The 17,839-nt window shown below is 46.6% G+C and overlaps 1 protein-coding gene and 1 pseudogene across 4 annotated transcripts in view; one reads left to right on the top strand and one right to left on the bottom strand.

Moving 5' to 3' along the window:
- The window catches only part of SRRM1 (serine and arginine repetitive matrix 1), a 30,235-nt gene extending 29,528 nt beyond the window's left edge, over nucleotides 1–707 (bottom strand). For 3 of the 4 annotated variants that reach the window (XM_070458943.1, XM_070458944.1, XM_070458946.1), the window contains exon 1: nucleotides 576–707. In XM_070458943.1, the coding sequence (XP_070315044.1) occupies nucleotides 576–596 (21 nt within the window). In that variant the 5' untranslated portion in view covers nucleotides 597–707. The remainder of the gene's footprint in view (nucleotides 1–575) is intronic. The other variant, XM_070458945.1, reaches the window with a different exon arrangement.
- Nucleotides 708–7,371: 6,664 nt separating this feature from the next.
- Nucleotides 7,372–8,657, top strand: LOC110142726 (glyceraldehyde-3-phosphate dehydrogenase pseudogene; annotated as a pseudogene).
- Nucleotides 8,658–17,839: the final 9,182 nt, after the last annotated feature.

The following is a 17,839-nucleotide window of genomic DNA, read 5'->3' as shown; positions in this document are numbered from 1 at the left end:
AATTGGGCGGGAGCTCCCGCGAACTCTGACCCGGAGCCTTCCCGAAGGCTTAGACCCGGGGTGGGGGTGGGGGGGGGGGATAGGCGCCCGCTTTCTCAAGAAAAGCTGCTCAACGTCGCTTCCGGACCACGCTCTCCTGAGGCGGTACCCTCAAACCCGTCCTCTCTCAAGACCCTTCTGCAGCCAGTCACCTCAGGGTTTCCCTCCGCCTCCCCCCAGGGACTTCCTCCTCGCGGGCCCACTAGGCCCGAGGACCCGACGGGACGCGAGGCTCGGTCTGCAGGCCCCGTCAGGCAGGCCGGGAGGCGAGGTATCGCTCCCTGCCATTCCCGCCGCCATTTTCCGGCGACCGTCGTCGCCGCCGCGTAGGGGGGACGATTCCGGAGGAGGAGACTGCGCAGAGGCGCACCGGTCCCCGCCGCAGGGCAGGGGGGAGCGTCCGTTGCCACCGAGGATCCCCAGAATCTTCGAAGCCTTTGCTCGCCGGCTACCCCGTCCTGAGCTTAGGGGTCCTGCCGGGCTTTGCGGATAACCCCCCCTCCAACCTCACCCCAGGTCCCCGCGTTCCTACTTACGCGGAAGAATCCCGCGTCCATCTTGCTGCCTCGCTCGGAGATCGCTCCCTATCCCAAGGTGCACCGCGCCGCCGCGACGGAGGGCGGGACCGGCAAGGAAAGCCGAGCGCCGGGACGCAGCGCGCGCCGCTACACCCGCCCCTCCAGCCGACACGAGGCTGCGCCTGCTCAGTGTGGTTAGCGCCCGTCACACTCGCGCACGCGCGTTTTGTGGGGCGTGGGGGTTGCTACCGGTCTCTGAACCTCCCCATTGGCCGGTCCATGAGGAGAGCCTCGCGATCTCAGCCAGTGCGAGCGTGCGAGAGTCACTGACTCGCCCTGCCCTGCGAATCCTTTTGTGGTGCTTAACTAGCCGCGTTCGCCGACCGTGAATTGACCCATCCTTCTACTCGTAGTGTGGGAGGCTTCCCGCTTTGGGGGTTCCATGGAGCGATTCAAGAAAAAGACTGTTACCTCAGAGTGACGCTAGTGAGGCCGCCGTTGCGCAGAGGAAAAGCCTACGGCCTCCTCTGTCGTTAATGGAAGTTGTGATTGTGTTGGTTTTTCGAGTTTGTCAGTTACTGACTTCGGCCCTGAAGTAGCCGAGCTACGTAGTATGAGTGAAGTTTGCATTCTGGCCCCGCTCCCTCGGCTAGCGCCCGTTTCCGTACAGTTCCTTAGCTTTAGGGAGAAGCTGGAACTGAGTTTCGATTTCGGCTGTCCGGTCCCCACGCTTACGGGCAGGAAGCTGAGGAAAGCTGTGACCCTGCCGGCCTGATGGAGAAGCGGCCGGTCTCCAGGCTGGAGGCCAGGGCGTCGACCGCGCTGGCCCAGTTCTGCCTCTCCAGCGATCTGCTCCGACTGTGAGGACTCCAGCATCGATATCTCCTGCTACACTTACTCTAGGCGCTCTCTTTTTCTCTGATAAGCATGTGATCCTTTTCTGGCCACCTTTTGTCATTCCCCCAGCACACAGTCTCACCTCCCTTTGCTGCTTTTTGTTCACAGCACTCATCTGGAGACTATATTCACTCTCACGGCTTTAAACACCAGCTCCCTCCTAGCAGCTTCATAGATTTCCACCTTAGATTTCTCTCCCAAACTTAAAACGTGTGCTGGCAACGTCCTCTTGGACGTTTCCACTGGAAAGACATCACCTACTTAACCTGACCCGGAACTGAGCTCCTGGTTCCTCCTCCTCTCTCTCAAATACCCTCCACTCCACCAAAAACCGACCCTCTCCTCCCGAAGTCGTCCCTGCCTTGGTTGATGGCAGTTTTGTTTAATTGCGGACAAACACTGGTGTTGTTCTTGATTCTTCTTCCTCCTATATCCCACTTCCAAACCATCAAGAAACTCTCTCTGCTATCATCCTAGTTCAAAACACCGTCATCCTTGGCCTGAACTTCTGCCCTGGCCTAACTGGCCTTCCTGCTTCTACCCTTGGCACTCAGTATCTGTTCTGAATACAGCAGTCAGAGTGGCCCCATTAAAAATAAAAACAAAAAAAAAAAAACAGAAAAACTTAGAAGTGTGTCCTAAGCTCAGAGACCTCCCAATAGCCCCTGGTATTTCCACCTGACTTCCCCTTGTTTCTTTGATTTCATCTTCTAGTACCCTAACACAGCTCAGTGCTTGAACTTCTTAAGCTAGCTTCTGTCTCAACGTCTTTGCACTGGTTTTAACTTCTGCCTAGAATGCTCTTCCCCCCAGATACCTACTTGCAAATGTCAAGATTTTTACTCAAGCATCACTTTCTCAATGAGGCTATCATGACTGCCCCATTGGAAATTAGTCACATACTCCCTCTGCATCCTGGATACCTCTTAATCTACTTTGTTTTTCCCCATAGCATATATCACTTTCTAGTATTTGTTTACCTATATTTAGTGTGTTTATTTTGTCTGTTCCCCACACTAGAATGTAAGCTGCATAAAGTCAAGGCGTGTGTCTTTTTGGTACACTCATGGCGCAGAACAGTGTCTGGCACATGTTAACAGTATAGGCTCGATTTTGTTGAATTTACAAAAGCTTTGTCAGAGGGTCAAAGATGGGGAAGTGACTGGTTTCCACAGAACAAGGCAGTTAACTAGATGGGCCTATGAAATCACAATGCATGTCTTACTGTTCTGTGTGATTCTGATCAGTCATTCTGTTTTATACTTCCTTCACTGCCTTTGTTCTTTTGCTGCCTATCTTGTAAAAGTTGGTTTTCCTTCTGGTTCTGTCATTAACTCTTTTTCTCAAAAAAAGAAGTTGACCTATCTGTCCTCTCTTGGTTTTGATTACCTTTTTGTCTCTCAAACCTGCGTATCTCGGATATAGGGCTACCTCAGACCTGTATTTTCAACTTCCTGCTAACATTTGCTTGATGTCTGTAGGTAGCTCAAACTGAATTCATCTTCCTTGTACTTGTCTCACCCTCTGTTTTCTTATTATTTAATGAGCACACCTTTCTCCCTGTCATCATTCTTCTCTTCACACTCTACAACCATCAAAATTTGCCTTCTCACCTCAACTTCCTTCTAGCCCCATTGCCTCTTTAATTTAGGCAGTTTGGGTTATTGTCTGGCTCATTGAACTAACCTATTGACCATTTTCTCTGCCTTCAGGGTTTGATGTCTCCATCTTATATCCAGAGTGATTTTTTAAGATGATAATCTTGATTCTTTTGCTTCCTTGCTTTAAATTCATCAGTGGCTTCTCTGTTGTTCTCCAGATAAAGTCCAAATTAGCTACAGTGACTTACAAAGCCCTTTACGGTTTGTTTACTGCTCCCTTCTCCAGACTCATCTCCTGGGTTAATCAGCTCCCGTTCCCCATCTCTCACTTCTAAACTGCAGCCACACTGAGCTATAGACTCTAGTCTAATTATGAACAGGTTAGGTTTCAAAAGTCAGTTTTGGGTCTGTATGTTGGTAAGCCAAAAGTGACTTAAGAAGTGACTGAAGTGTCACCTCCTCAAATATTCCTTTCCTGACCAGCCTTGTGGAAAATAGCAGAACCCTCACCACCACCACCACCCCCATCCTACCTTGCTTTATTTTTTCTTTATAGTACATGACTTTATTATCTATTTGTTTACATGCTTACTGTCTTTGCCCCTTTAAAAAAAAAAAGGAAGCTCTGTGAGGGCAAAAATCTTGTCCATCTTGTTCACCATTAAAGCCTTAGTGTCTGGAACAGTATCTAGCACATTCTTGGACATCAATAAATACTTATTGAATGAATGTATGAGTGAGAGTCTAAGGCTTAGTCACCAAAAGCATTTCTACCAATGAGTGAATCTGGTCTTTGAAATATAACCACTGATTCTATAAGGAAAAGTCCACAGTGAAACTTTGCTGAGACTGAGAAGCCTCCACCCTAGAGGTGCAGTGGAGATACTGCTCCACTTGGCAGTGAAGGTACTTACAGACACCATCTCCTGTAAGCTCTGATGTTCTGCAGTTGAAAATGGGCCTTAAACCAAGAAACCATCCCCAGGAAGTCACTAATGGTTCTTGGCTATGCCTGGTCTTTAAGTCCTCAAATTCTGAACTTCAAAAAGCTAATAGGCATCCAGCCTTGGTGCTGATCCTCTAGGCTCCATTTCCTCTATCACTTATTCTCATTGCTTGTTGCTTGCTTGTTCTCTTGTTGCCGATTTCCTCTGTCCTCTAGAATCACTCCTACTGAAAATACATTCACCACTGTGCTCAAAGACACTTTCCAGTGCAAAATGTATCAGATTTTATCCAGTCATTTTTATTCAGCTATGAGATTATTTTAGTCTATATAGATTATTTGGTAAATTTCTGTTTTGTTTTGAGAGTGATAAATCTCTTGGGGATGAAGGAAAATAAAAGATTAGTCTAGTGTATCATTAATTAATCAAGCTGTCCAATTGTAAGATTTGTGGTTGTGTTTGCATATATAAATATCGAATATATGAAACATAGAAGTAGCAACCTAGGATTTTCTGAACCTCGCACTTTCCTAGTCTAATATTAATAACAAGAGTCACTAGATGGCGATCTGCTCTCTCAGGATAACGTACCCCTTTGGCCAGAACTTGACACTAGAAGTGTCTATCACAAAGACTCGTGGTTTAATTTATTTTTTACTGAGCCTTTACTCTATGCTCAGCATAGTGTTCTTAGATATAATAAGAGACACAAATGAAATTTAAGGCAGTCCTCAAAGAGCTTATAATACAGTCAGAAGGATAACAGCAACAGGCAAAGAAGAATACTGTTAATTGTCTGTCTCGCTTTCTAGCCAGAAGAAAGTCCCCTCCCCTCTGCCCCGAGATGTTGTGTTCAGATGTTGTGTTGGCACATATTTAACAGAAGGACTTGAAGAACACAAAATATCCATTAGATGGGAAATGAGAAGTCATAATTGGGAGAATTCCCTTTTTCCATCTGCGTTATCTTGTGTTTCAATGACAGTATCTTTCTTTTATATAGGGCCACAAAATAGTAGCATTTCCCATTTTGCGGGACATACTATGTCAGTGCGTGTGTCCACATTCCATCATGTCCGACTCTTTGTGACCCCAAGGACTGTAGCCCGCCAGGCTCCTTTGTCCATGGAATTCTCCAGGCAAGAATACTGGAGCAGGTTGCCCTTTCCCTCTCCAGGGGATCATCCCAACCCAGGGATCAAACTGGCGTTTCCTGAGTCTCCTGCATTGGCAGGCGGATTCTTTACCACTGCGCCACTTGGGAAGTCATGTCAGGCTTTATGTTAATGCTTTAGACACTTTAGAAAATTCAGTCCTCACAATAATACCTAGTAGGTTGTTATGGGCTGAACTGTGTCCTCCCAAAATTCAGTATTAAAAGTCCTAAGCCCAGGTACCTCATAATGTGATTGTATTTGAAGTTAAGGTCTTTAAAGAGATAATTAAGTTAAAATGAGGTCGTTAGAGGGGCTTCCCAGGTAGCTCAGTGGGTAAAGAATCCGCCTACAATGCAGGAGATATGGGTTTGATCTCTAGGTTGGGAAGATTCCCTGGAGAAGGAAATAGCAACCCATTCCAGTGTTCTTTCCTGGAGAATCCCATGAACAGAGAAGCCTGGCAGGCCACAGTCTAGAGGATCACAAAGAGACAGACATGACTGCAGCGACTGCACACCCATGCATGAGGTCACTAGGTGGGCCTTAGACCAGTATGGTCGGTGCCTTTATAAGGACATGGATGCTATAATTAGAGAAAGAGAACCACGTGAAGATGCCAAGAGAATGTGGTTTTATACAACCAAAGAAGGAGGTAAGTTTCACTAGAAACCAACCCTGCCAACACCTTGATCTCAGACTTCTAGCCTCCAGAATGAAAGAAAATACATTTCTGTTGTTTAGGGGCTTCTCTGATGGCTCAGTGGTAAAGAATCTGCCAGTGAACCTAACAGTGCAGGAGACATGGGTTCAATCCCTGATCCAAGAAGATCCCACATGCCTTGGAGGAGCTAGCCCCGTGAATCGCAACTACTGAGTTTGTGCTCTCTAGCCTGAGGGTCACAAGTACTGAGCCCGTGTGTTGCAACTACTGAAGCCTGAGAGCCATAGAGCCTGTGCTCTGCAATAAGAAAAGCCGCTGCAATGAGAAGCCCACACACCACAGCAAGAGAGCAGCCCCTGCTCTTCATAAAGAAGAAAGTGGAAAGTGAAGTCGCTCAGTCGTGTCCGACTCTTTGCAACCCCATGGACTGTAGCCCGCCCGGCTCCTCTGTCCATGGAATTCTCCAGGCAAGAATACTGGAGTGGGTTGCCATTTCCTTCTCCAGGGGATCTTCCTGAATAGAGAAAAACAAAAACAAAGCCCTCACAGCAACAAAGACCCAGTACAGCCAAAAAAAATGAATAAATATAATTAAAATAATTTCTTTAAAAAAAAAGTTCACCTGCTAATGCAGGTGAAACCATTTACCACAGCTTGGGACTTGAACCCATGTGCTGAGACTCGAACCTAGCCAAAACCTTTCTTGGGACTCAAACCCAGTCAAAATTCTATTTGGGACTTGAACCCACGTGGCTGGAACTCAAAGTGAAAGTGAAGTCGCTTAGTCGTGTCCGGCTCTTTGCATGTCCATGGACTGTAGTCCACCAGGCTCCTCTGTCCATGGAACTTTTCAGGCAAGAGTACTGGGAGTGGGTTGCCATTTCATTCTCCAGGGGATCTTCCCGACCCAGGGATCGAACTGGGTCTCCCACATTGCAGGCAGATGCTTTACCATCCAAGCCACCTCAAACCCAGCCAAAACCTTGCTTGGGACTCAAACCCACGTTACTGGAACTTGAACCAGCCAAACCCTGCTTGGGAGTACCAGCCACATGGGTTCAAGTCCCAAACTGGATTTTGGCTGGGTTCGAGTCCCAGCACATGGGTTCAAGTCCCAATCTGTGGTAAACAGTTTCACAGGGGACATGAGTTTGATCCCTGGTCAGGCAACTGGGTCCATGGGCCACAGCTACTGGGCCCAAGTACTCTCGAGTATGCATGCCACAGTTTAGAGAAGGCACACAACGAAGTATCCCCATGCCAGAAAGAAGATCCCACCTGCTACAAGTTAGACTGTGCGTGTGTGCCAAGTCAATTCAGTCATGTCCACCTCTTTGCGACCCTGTGGACTGTAGCCCACCTGGCTCCTCTGTCCATGGGATTCTCCAGGCAAGAATACTAGAGTGGGTGGCCATGCCCTTCTCCAGGAAATCGAACGCTGGCCTCTTACATCTCCCACATTGGCAGGCAAGATCTTTACCACTAACACCACCTGGGAAGTCAAGACCTGATGGAGCCAGATAAATAAATCAAATTTTAAAAATTAAATAGGTTCTCTGCTCCTGCCCGTTTAAACTTTCGTGCTGTGCCAGCCGCATCTCTGAGACAAGATGGTGAAGGTCGGAGTGAACGGATTCAGCCGCATCGGGCGCCTGGTCACCAGGGCTGCTTTTAATTCTGGCAAAGTGGACATCGTCGCCATCAATGACCCCTTCATTGACCTTCACTACATGGTCTACATGTTCCAGTATGATTCCACCCATGGCAAGTTCCATGGCACAGTCAAGGCAGAGAACGGGAAGCTCGTCATCCATGGAAAGGCCATCACCATCTTCCAGGAGCGAGATCCCGCCAACATCAAGTGGGGTGATGCTGGTGCTGAGTACGTGGTGGACTCCACTGGGGTCTTCACTACCATGGAGAAGGCTGGGGCTCACTTGAAGGGTGGCACCAAGACGGTCATCATCTCTGCGCCTTCTGCCGATGCCCCCATGTTTGTGATGGGCGTGAACCACGAGAAGTATAACAACACCCTCATGATTGTCAGCAATGCCTCCTGCACCACCAACTGCTTGGCCCCCCTGGCCAAGGTCATTCATGACCACTTCGGCATCGTGGAGGGACTCATGATCACCGTCCACGCCATCACTGCCACCCAGAAGACCGTGGATGGCCCCTCCGGGAAGCTGTGGCATGATGGCCGAGGGGCTGCCCAGAACATCATCCCTGCTTCTACTGGCGCTGCCAAGGCCGTAGGCAAGGTCATCCCTGAGCTCAACGGGAAGCTCACTGGCATGGCCTTCCGCATGCCCACCCCCAACGTGTCTGTTGTGGATCTGACCTGCCGCCTGGAGAAACCTGCCAAGTATGATGAGATCAAGAAGGTGGTGAAGCAGGCGTCAGAGGGCCCTTTGAAGGGCATTCTAGGCTACACTGAGGACCAGGTTGTCTCCTGCGACTTCAACAGCGACACTCACTCTTCTACCTCTGATGCTGGAGCTGGCATTGCCCTCAACGACCACTTTGTCAAGCTCATTTCCCGGTACGACAGTGAATTCGGCTACAGCAACAGGGTGGTGGACCTCATGATCCACACGGCCTCCAAAGAGTAAGGTCCCCGGACCCCCAGCCCCGGCAGGAGCACGAGAGGAAGAGAGAGTTCCTCAGCTGCTGGGGAGTCCTTGCCCCACCTTGATCCTCCACCACACTGAGAATCTCCCGACCTCCACAGTTTCCATCTCCAAGGCCCTGAGGAAGGGGAGGGGCTTAGGGAGCCCTGCCTTGTCGTGTGCCATCAATAAAAGTACCCTATACCCAGAAAAAAAAAATTAAATAAATGCATTTCTGTTGGAATCGCGCAGTCTGTGTCACTTTGTTGGAAGAGCCCTCACAAGCGAATGCATAGGTATTATCCTCATTCTAGAGATGAGTAAAGTGAGACCTAGGAAGGAGAAGATACTTGCCTAAAATCACACAGCTGGCATACAACAAACTCAGGTTCAGGGTTCGGTTTATCTGCTGGGGGTTGCGACCACAACATTACAAATGGCTTGACATTCATGTAAGTATTGAGCAAGTGACTGGAGGAGGGAATGAAGACAGACCTTATCCTATTGATCAGTAAGCAAACAAGTTTGGGCAATGAAATGCCTCCCAGTCTCACCCAGGTGAGAGGAAGGGAAAGCCAGAGAGGCCTGGATCAACTTCCTTCACCTTCTGGCCCAGAACTCTTCTGGCAGTGGTGACCATAAGTGGTCAGTGATTGAAAATCATTCTTGATTTCATTTAAAATGAGCAACAAATACTGTCATTCTAAGAGGTCTTTCTTTTTTCTCTTTATCTCCCACACCCAAGTTCCCTCGATGGGCAGGATCCTTTACACTGTCTTGTAAATGTAGGGCTGGCTAGAGACCAAACACAGGGAAGCAAGTCAGCAAATATAAGTTTGGATCACACACTTTCACTTTTGATCTTGTAGAACTCCTGAAGGGCTGTGGTCCAGTGGCCCACAGGCAGTTGATAAAGACGTTTAGACTAGATGTAGAATGTATGAATTATGACTTGACCCATTGCTTACATCCCAACGAGGGTCACCATGTCTTATCAATTAATTGAGGTTATTTAATTTACCTGTCAAACCTACAACCAGATGAGTGGGGGTGGTAGAGCCAGCATATGCACTGATCATATCTAGGTACCTACTGCCACAGTAGGAATGCCTGTCATTCCTCCACCCCCCCAAGGCCCAGGCAGCAGCTGGAAAGAGTGAGGAGCTTCCATACCTGCAAGGCAACTCATGGACCCAATAGAGGCTAAGAAGCTATGGCCTATAACCTCTTTCCAAAGAAGTGTGTGTAAATGTAAAGTGAATTAACAGAAATGTTAGTCTAGAATAGGTAGATTAGACATTTTATATTGGAAAATCTTTTGTTGTATTAAATAATCTTATAATAAAATCCGTACTTTTTTTAAAAGGCTACCTCTGATCTGTTTGTATTTTATATATTTCAAATATTAAAGCCAATTGAGTGAATACAGAACAATTCACTGCACAGACTCTCTGTGGCTTTGACACCCTGGAGTTGTGGAGGCTGACTTTTCATTTCCCCTGAACATTTATGAGGCACACCTTAACTGTCTTTATTGTTTCACCCTAAGTTCAAGGTGGTGAGACTGGGCAGCCTGATTAGAAAACGGAGATTCTTGGGCCTCACCCCCAGTGTTGTGATCTATGTGGCAGGCAGGAATAACATGCCCAGATAATTCTGATAGGGAATCTTACTTTGAGAAACACTGTTTTGATTTTTCACTAAGAAGACCCTGAGAGCTGATTCTTAAAACCTTAGTAATAGATCTGTTGGAGGGCAAGCATTGTAACCAGGCTTAGATCACAAAATGGCTTAGGCCAAATGGTTCTCTTTATCCAGGGACTCCATAACCTAATCTGCTCATGTAGGTTATCTTGAAGTTCAGGTTATTTCTCCAGGATATCTGAATTTCTAGAAATACTCTGTTATCTTGATAGATGGTCCTCTGTGATCACTCTGGTGTGAACTGATGGTAGATGACTTTTTTCTTCCAACGGACATTTGTGAATCCAAACGCGTATTGTGTCTGCCGTAAACTTCTGATGCTTCCCTGGTAGCTCAGCTGGTAAAGAATCCACCTGCAATTGAGGGTGACCCGGGTTCAATCCCTGGGTTGGGAAGATCCCATGGGGAAGGGAAAGGCTACCCACTCCAGTATTCTGGCCTGGAGAATACCATGGATGGTATAGTCCATGGGGCCGCAAAGAGTCAGATGCGATTGAGCGACTTTAACTTTCACTTTCTTCCAGGGAAAAGAAAGTGTTTGAAATTTTGAGCCACAAACATTGGGTGGGAAAGGAGGGTAGAGTTCTATTTAGATCTCTTGGGTTGTTTTGAGGGTTGCTATAGAAAATTGGATTTTATAGATAATTTAGTTAATAGCATATGTCAAAATTATATTATAATCTTGTTCCAAAAGAAAAGGCTTTTAGTAGGCCAAATAAAAATTTTGCTCCAGGGACTCCCTTAGTGGTCCAGTGGTTAAGACTCCAGTGTACTGGTGCAGGTTCCATCCCTGGTTGGGGAGTAAGATCCCACATGCCCATGCTGCATGACCAAAAGATTTTTTAAAAAGATTTAGTCCATTATGGAAAAAAGAAAATGGATAGACAACCATTGTTTGATCAGATAAAGAAAAAAAGAGTTTCTAGACTCTTGATAGAAGACTCTCAGCTAGAAATCAGTTGGGTAGTGTGTGTGTACGTGCTCAGTTCAGTTCAGTCACTCAGTCATGCCTGACTCTTTGCAACCCCATGAACCGCAGCACGCCAGGCCTCCCTGTCCATCACCAACTTCTAGAGTCCACCCGAACCAATGCCCACTGAGTCACTGATGCCATCCAACCATCTCATCCTCTGTCATCCCCTTCTCCTCCCACCTTCAGTCTTTCCCAGCATCAGGGTCTTTTCCAATGAGCAGTTCTTCATATCAGATGGCCAAAGTTTTGGAGTTTCAGCTTCAGCATCAGTCCTTCCAGTGAACACCCAGGACTGATCTCCTTTAGGATGGACTGGTTGGATCTCCTTGCAGTCCAAGGGACTCTCAAGAGTCTTCTCCAACACCACAGTTCAAAAGCATCAATTCTTCAGTGCTCAGCTTTCTTTATAGTCCAGCTCTCACATCGATACGTGACCACTGGAAAAAACATAGCCTTGACTAGATGGACCTTTGATGGCAAAGTAATGTCTTTGCTATTTAATATGCTGTCTAGGTTGGTCATAACTTTCCTTCCAAGGAGTAAGTGTCTTTTAATTTCATGGCTGCAATCACCATCTGCAGTGATTTTTGGTCAGCCACTGTTTCCACCATTTCCCCATCTATTTGCCATATTGTGATAGGACTGAATGCCTTGATCTTAGTTTTCTGAATGTTGAGCTTTAAGCCAACTTTTTTACTCTCCTCTTTCACTTTCATCAAGAGGCTCTTTAGTTCTTTTTCACTTTCTGCCATAAGGGTGGTGTCATCTGCATATCTGAGGTTATTGATATTTCTCCCGGCAATCTTGATTCCAACTTGTGCTTCCTCCAGCCCAGCATTTCTCATGATGTTCTCTGCATATAAGTTAAATAAGCAGGGTGACAGTATACAGCCTTGATGTACTCCTTTTCCTATTTGGAACCAGTCTGTTGTTTCATGTCCAGTTCTAACTATTGCTTCCTGACCTGCATACAGGTTTATCAAGAGGCAGGTCAGGTGGTCTGGTATTCCCATCTCTTTCAGAATTTTCCACAGTTTATTGTGATCCACACAGTCAAAGGCTTTGGCATAGTCAATAAAGCAGAAATAGGTGTTTTTCTGGAACTCTCTTGCTTTTTTGATGATCCAGCAGATGTTGGCAATTTGATCTCTGGTTCCTCTGCCTTTTCTAAAACCAGCTTGAACATCTGGAAGTTCACGGTTCACCAATTGCTGAAGCCTGGCTTGGCGAATTTTAATAATCACGTTACTAGCGTGTGAGATGAGTGCAATTGTGTGGTAGTTTGAGCATTCTTTGGCATTGCCTTTCTTGGGGATTGGAATGAAAACTGTGTGTGTGTTAGTCAATCAGTCATGTCTGATTCTTTGTGATCCCATGGACTGTAGCCTGCCAGGCTCCTCTGTCCACATATTCTCCAGGTAAGAATATTGGAATGGGTAGCCATTCCCTTCTCCAGGGGATCTTCCTGATCCATGGATTGAACCTGGTCTTCTGCATTGCAGAAAGATTCTTTACTGTCTGAGACACCAGTTACTTTGTAGGTGAATAGCTAGTTTCCTACATGAAACAATGGACTAGTTCCAAATTGGGAAAGGAGTACGTCAAGGCTGTATATTGTCACCCTGCTTATTTAACTTTTCTACAGAGTGGTGATGGTTTAGTCACTAAGTTGTGTCCGACTCTTGTGATCCCATGGACTGTAGCCTGCCAAGCTCCTCTGTCCATGGGATTCTCCTGGTGAGAATACTAGAGTGAGTGGCCATTTCTTTCTCCAGAGGTACTTCCCCATCCAGAAATTGAACCAGGGTCTTCTGCATTGCAGGCAGATTCTTTACTGACTGAGCTATGAGGGAAGCCCAGTAAGTGCTCTCTGCGGAGTACATCAAGCAAAATGTCAGGCAGGATGAAGCACAAGTTGGAATCAAATTTGCCAGGAGAAATATCAATAACCTCAGATATGCAGATGACACCACCCTTATGGCAGAAAGCAAAGGGGAACTAAAGAGCCTCGATAAAATTGAGAGGAGAGTGAAAAATCTGGTTTAAAACTCAACATTCAAAAAACTAAGATCATGGCATCCAGTCCCATCATGTCATGGCAAGTAGATGGGGAAACAATGGAAACAGTGACAGACTTAATTTTCTTGGGCTACAAAATCACTGCAGATGGTGACCTGCAGCCATGAAATTAAAAGCCACTTGTTCCTTGGAAGAAAAGCTATGACCAACCTAGACGGCATATTAAAAAAACAGAGACATTAGTTTGCCAACAAAGGTCTACATAGTCAAAGCTAAGGTTTTTCCAGTAGTCATGTATGGATGTGAGAGTTGACCATAAAGGAGGTCGCTTAGCTGTCTGACTCTTTGTGACCCCATGGACTGTAGCACACCAGATTTCCTGGTGTGAGCGCCAAAGGATTGATGCTTTTGAAATATGGCATTGGAGAAGACTCTTGGGAGTCCCTTGGACAGCAAGGAGATCCAACCAGTCAATTCTAAAGGAAATCAACCCTGAATATTTATTGGAAGGACTGATGCTGAAGCTGAAGCTCCAATACTTTGGCTCCCTGATGTGAAGAGCTGACTCATTGGAAAAGACCCTGATGCTGGGTAAAACAGAAGGCAGGAGAAGAAGAGGATGACAGAGGACGAGATGGTTGGATGGCATCACCGACTCAATGGACATGAGTTTGAGTAGGCTTGGGGAGATTGTGAAGAGCAGTAAAGCCTGGCGTGCTGCCGTCCATGGGGTCGCAAGGAGTCGGACACAACTGAATGACTGAACAACAACAAGAAACTAGTTTCCAGAATGTCTTGATCCCATTAAAATTCATCAGAAAATTGCTTTAAAGTGTGTGCTCAGTTGCTCAGTCATGTCCGATTCTTTGTGACCCCATGGGCCCTCCCAGGCTCCTCTGTCCATAGGATTTCCCAGGCAAGAATACTGGAGCAGGTTATCATGTCCTTCTCCAGGTTTAAACACGTCAAGTACAAATTGGTACCTGCCAAAAGTATTTGTCAACGACTGAACAGCAACAAGGCCATTCGCCATCTGCCTCTGTGGGGACTGCGTACTGGGCTGCTGCAGTCGTTGACCTTTGACATGCCCTGAAGGCAGTTTAGGGTGGAGAGTGAGGCATTCTGTGTTCTCGGGAAACTGGTGGAACAGGTCTTTGTTGTTCAGTAGCCAACTTGTGTCCAGCTCTTTGTGACCCCGTGGACTGCAGCAGGCCAGACTTCCCTGTCCTTCACTGTCTCCCGGAGTTTACTCAAACTCATGTTCATTAAGTCTGTGATGCCATCCAACCATCTCATCCTCTGTCGTCCCCTTCTCCTCCTGCCCTCAATCTTTCCCAGCATCAGGGTTTTTTCCAATGAATCGGCCCTTCACATCAGGTGGCCAAAATATTGGAGCTTCAGCTTCAGCATCAGTCCTTCCAGTGAATATTCAGGGTTGACTTCCTTTAGGATGGACTGGTTTGATCCCCTTGCTGTCCAAGGGACTCTCAAGAGTCTTCTCTGGCACCACCGTTTGAAACCATCAATTCTTAGGCGCTCAGCTTTCTTGATGGTCTAACTCTCACATTCGTACATTATTACTGGAAAAACCATAGCTTTGATTATACCATAGCTTTGACTATATGGACCTTTGTTGTCAAAGTGAGGTCTCTGCTTTCCAATACGCTAAGTTTGTCGTAGCTTTTCATCCAAGGAGCAAGGGTCTTTTAATTTCGTGGCTGCAGTCACTGTCTGCAGTGATTCTGGAGCTCAAGAAAATAAAATCTGCCATTGTTTTCAGAAACTGATTTCATGATCCCAATTCTTGTATCCCCTCATGTCTTCAAGAGAGAGAAAAAGAAGAGAAAAAGAGAGAGAAGAAAAGAAGAAAGAAAAAGCCATGTTTATCTTTTAAGTCTTAGCTCTTAACTCTTGTTTAGGAAAAACTACTCAAAGTTTGGAAATAGGATAAAAGGAATTATTGCATTTCTTCTTAATATTTTGGGGCATTGCCTAGCAGGTCTTATCAGTGATTATCCAATTCTTTAGAGGAGTGTACTTTTATTTCATTTATTATTTACTGTTGATTAAAACATTTAAAAACTATGGGCTTTCCTGATAGCTCAGTTGATAAAAGTGTCCACCTGCAATGCTGGAAACTCCAGTTCGATTCCTGAGTCAGGAAGATGAGATGGCGGAGGGATAGGCTATCCACTCCCGTGTTCTCGGCCTTCCCTTGAGGCTCAGCTGGTAAAGAATCTGCCCGCAAGGCGGATTATCCAATTCTTTAAAGGGGTGTTCTTTTATTTCAATTATTATTTACTATTGATCAAAACACTTAGAAAGTATGTAAGGCTAGATATTAATTTGTAGAAGGCTGAGGGTGAAACAGAGAAGGGCTGTGTGGGGCTCCCAGGCATGGAGATCTTTCTGATCCCTTTTTCTCTTAGGCAAGACTCCTGCCTCCTTCACCTTCCTTGATTTAGAAAAGGGCTGATTTGAATGGTTGCTAATTAAGGGCTTCCTTGGTGACTCAGGGGTAAAGAATACCGAGCCTCTTACGTTGACAGCATTCTTTACACTAGCGCCACCTAGGAGGCCCAAAAACTTCTTCCTTCCCACACCGGGAGTCAACCCAGGCCGCCTGGGTGAAAACCCAGGAATCCTAACCGCTAGACTATGTGGGGGACAACGAGAGACGGACGGCCAAGAAACTACATGAGGCAAGATGAAAGGGACCAGAGACGTTCACCAAGTTCAGGAGAGGAACCACCCGACTGGAGGTTAAGGGAGTGCAAACAGTTTCACACCCAGTCTTGTCAAGTGGTGGTTTAGTCACTAAGTTGCGACACTATGGGCTGTAGCCGGCCAGGCTCCTCTGTCCATGGGATTCTCTAGGCAAGAGTACTGGAGTGGGTTGCCATTTCCTTCAAAGACCCTACATTTGACCCACTGTTATAAAAACCATCATTAAGTTCTCTGGATTTGAGACACATAGGTTTTCGAGGCAAAAGCCCAGTGTGTGTCTCCCATTGCCCGGCAAAGCAATAAAGCTATCCTTTCCTGCTTCACCCCAAACTCTTGTCTCTGGGATTTGATTCGGCAAGGGTGTACAGAGGCCGAGCTTTCGGTTAACGAGCTTAACCCAAATGCTTTCTGTGCAGAAAGAAAGAAAGTGTAATCGCTCAGTCGTGTCCGACTTTTTGTCACCCCTTGGACTGTGGCCCACCAGACCCCTCTGTTTATGGAATTTTTCAGGCAAGGATACTGGAGTGGGTTACCATTTCCTTCTCCAGGTGATCTGAACCCAGGAATCGAACCTGGGTCTCTCTCATTGTGGGCAGACGCTTTACCATCTGAGCCACCATGGAAACCCCATGTTATTCCGTCCAATAGCAATACAAAATCTTTTTTACTAAAAAAAGAGAATTCCAGGGCTCCCGTTGCAGCTCAGTGGTAAAGAATCCTCCTGCCAATGCAGGAGACACGGGTTTGATCCCTAATCTGGGAAGATCCCACATGCCGAGGAGCAGCTAAGCCCGTGCGTGCGTGCTAAGTCGCTTCAGCCGTGTCTGACTCTTTGTGACCCCGTGGGACAGTAGCCCGCCAGGCTTCTCTGTCCATGGGATTTCCCAGGCAAGAATAGTGGAGTGGGTTGCCATTTCCTCCTCCAGGGGATCTTCCCAACCCAGGGATGGAACCCATGTCTCAGGTCTTCCTGCATTGGCAGGCATCTTCTTTTTTTCTTTTTCTTTTTATTAGTTGGAGGCTAATTACTTTACAACATTGTAGTGGTTTTTGTCATACATTGACATGAATTAGCCACGGATTTACATGTATTCCCCATCCCGATCCCCCCTCCCACCTCCCTCTTGACCCGATCCCTGTGGCTCTTCCCAGTGCACCAGGTCCGAGCACTTGTCTCATGCATCCAACCTGGGCTGGTGACCTGTTTCACCCTAGATAATATACATGTTTCGATGCTGTTCTCTTGAAACATCCCACCCTCGCCTTCTCCCACAGAGTCCAAAAGTCTGTTCTATACATTGGCAGGCGTCTTCTTCACCATTGGCGCCCCCTGGGAAGCTAAGCCCGTGAGCCACAGCTATTGAGCCTGTGTTCTGGAGCCGGGGAGCCACAACTGAGTCCATGTGCTGTAACTACTGAAGCCCCCCAACTCAACAGAAGCCACTGCCGTGAGAAACCTGTGTACCGCAACTATTAGAGCAACCCCCCTCCCCCCGCCGCAATTAGAGAAAAATCCTAGCAGCAATGAAGACCCAGCGCAGCCAAGAATAAAATTAAATTAAAAAGAAAAAGACAACTCCAAAGATTACTGTGTTATTGCCCTTTGGGCATTAATTGGTTGTCCTTTTTTTCCCCTTTTCGATTATGGGTCTTTCATTCTCTCGGTTGAGACCATATCCATTGATCTGTTTCTCCCTCCCCCTCCCAACACCATGCAGCTTTTAGGTTTTCAGTTCCCCTGCCAGAGGTTAAACCCAGGTGGGCCACAGCAGTGAATGCCCTGAATCCTAACCATGAGGCCACCAAGCAGCTCCCATCTACTGATCTGTTTTTACCTTCACTAGTCATTTCCTTGGTTATATCCAACCTAATGTTAATCACATCCAAAGCATTTTTGACTGCAGATATGGCATTTTCAGTTTGGGGATTTCAACTTGGTTTTTCTTTTATAGTTTCCAACTTTCTCTTGAAATTTCCCATCTCTTAA

This window comes from Odocoileus virginianus, chromosome 30 (genome assembly GCF_023699985.2).
Source record: "Odocoileus virginianus isolate 20LAN1187 ecotype Illinois chromosome 30, Ovbor_1.2, whole genome shotgun sequence".
In the NCBI taxonomy this organism is placed as follows: domain Eukaryota; kingdom Metazoa; phylum Chordata; class Mammalia; order Artiodactyla; family Cervidae; genus Odocoileus; species Odocoileus virginianus.
This window is presented reverse-complemented; position numbering and strand designations above follow the sequence as displayed.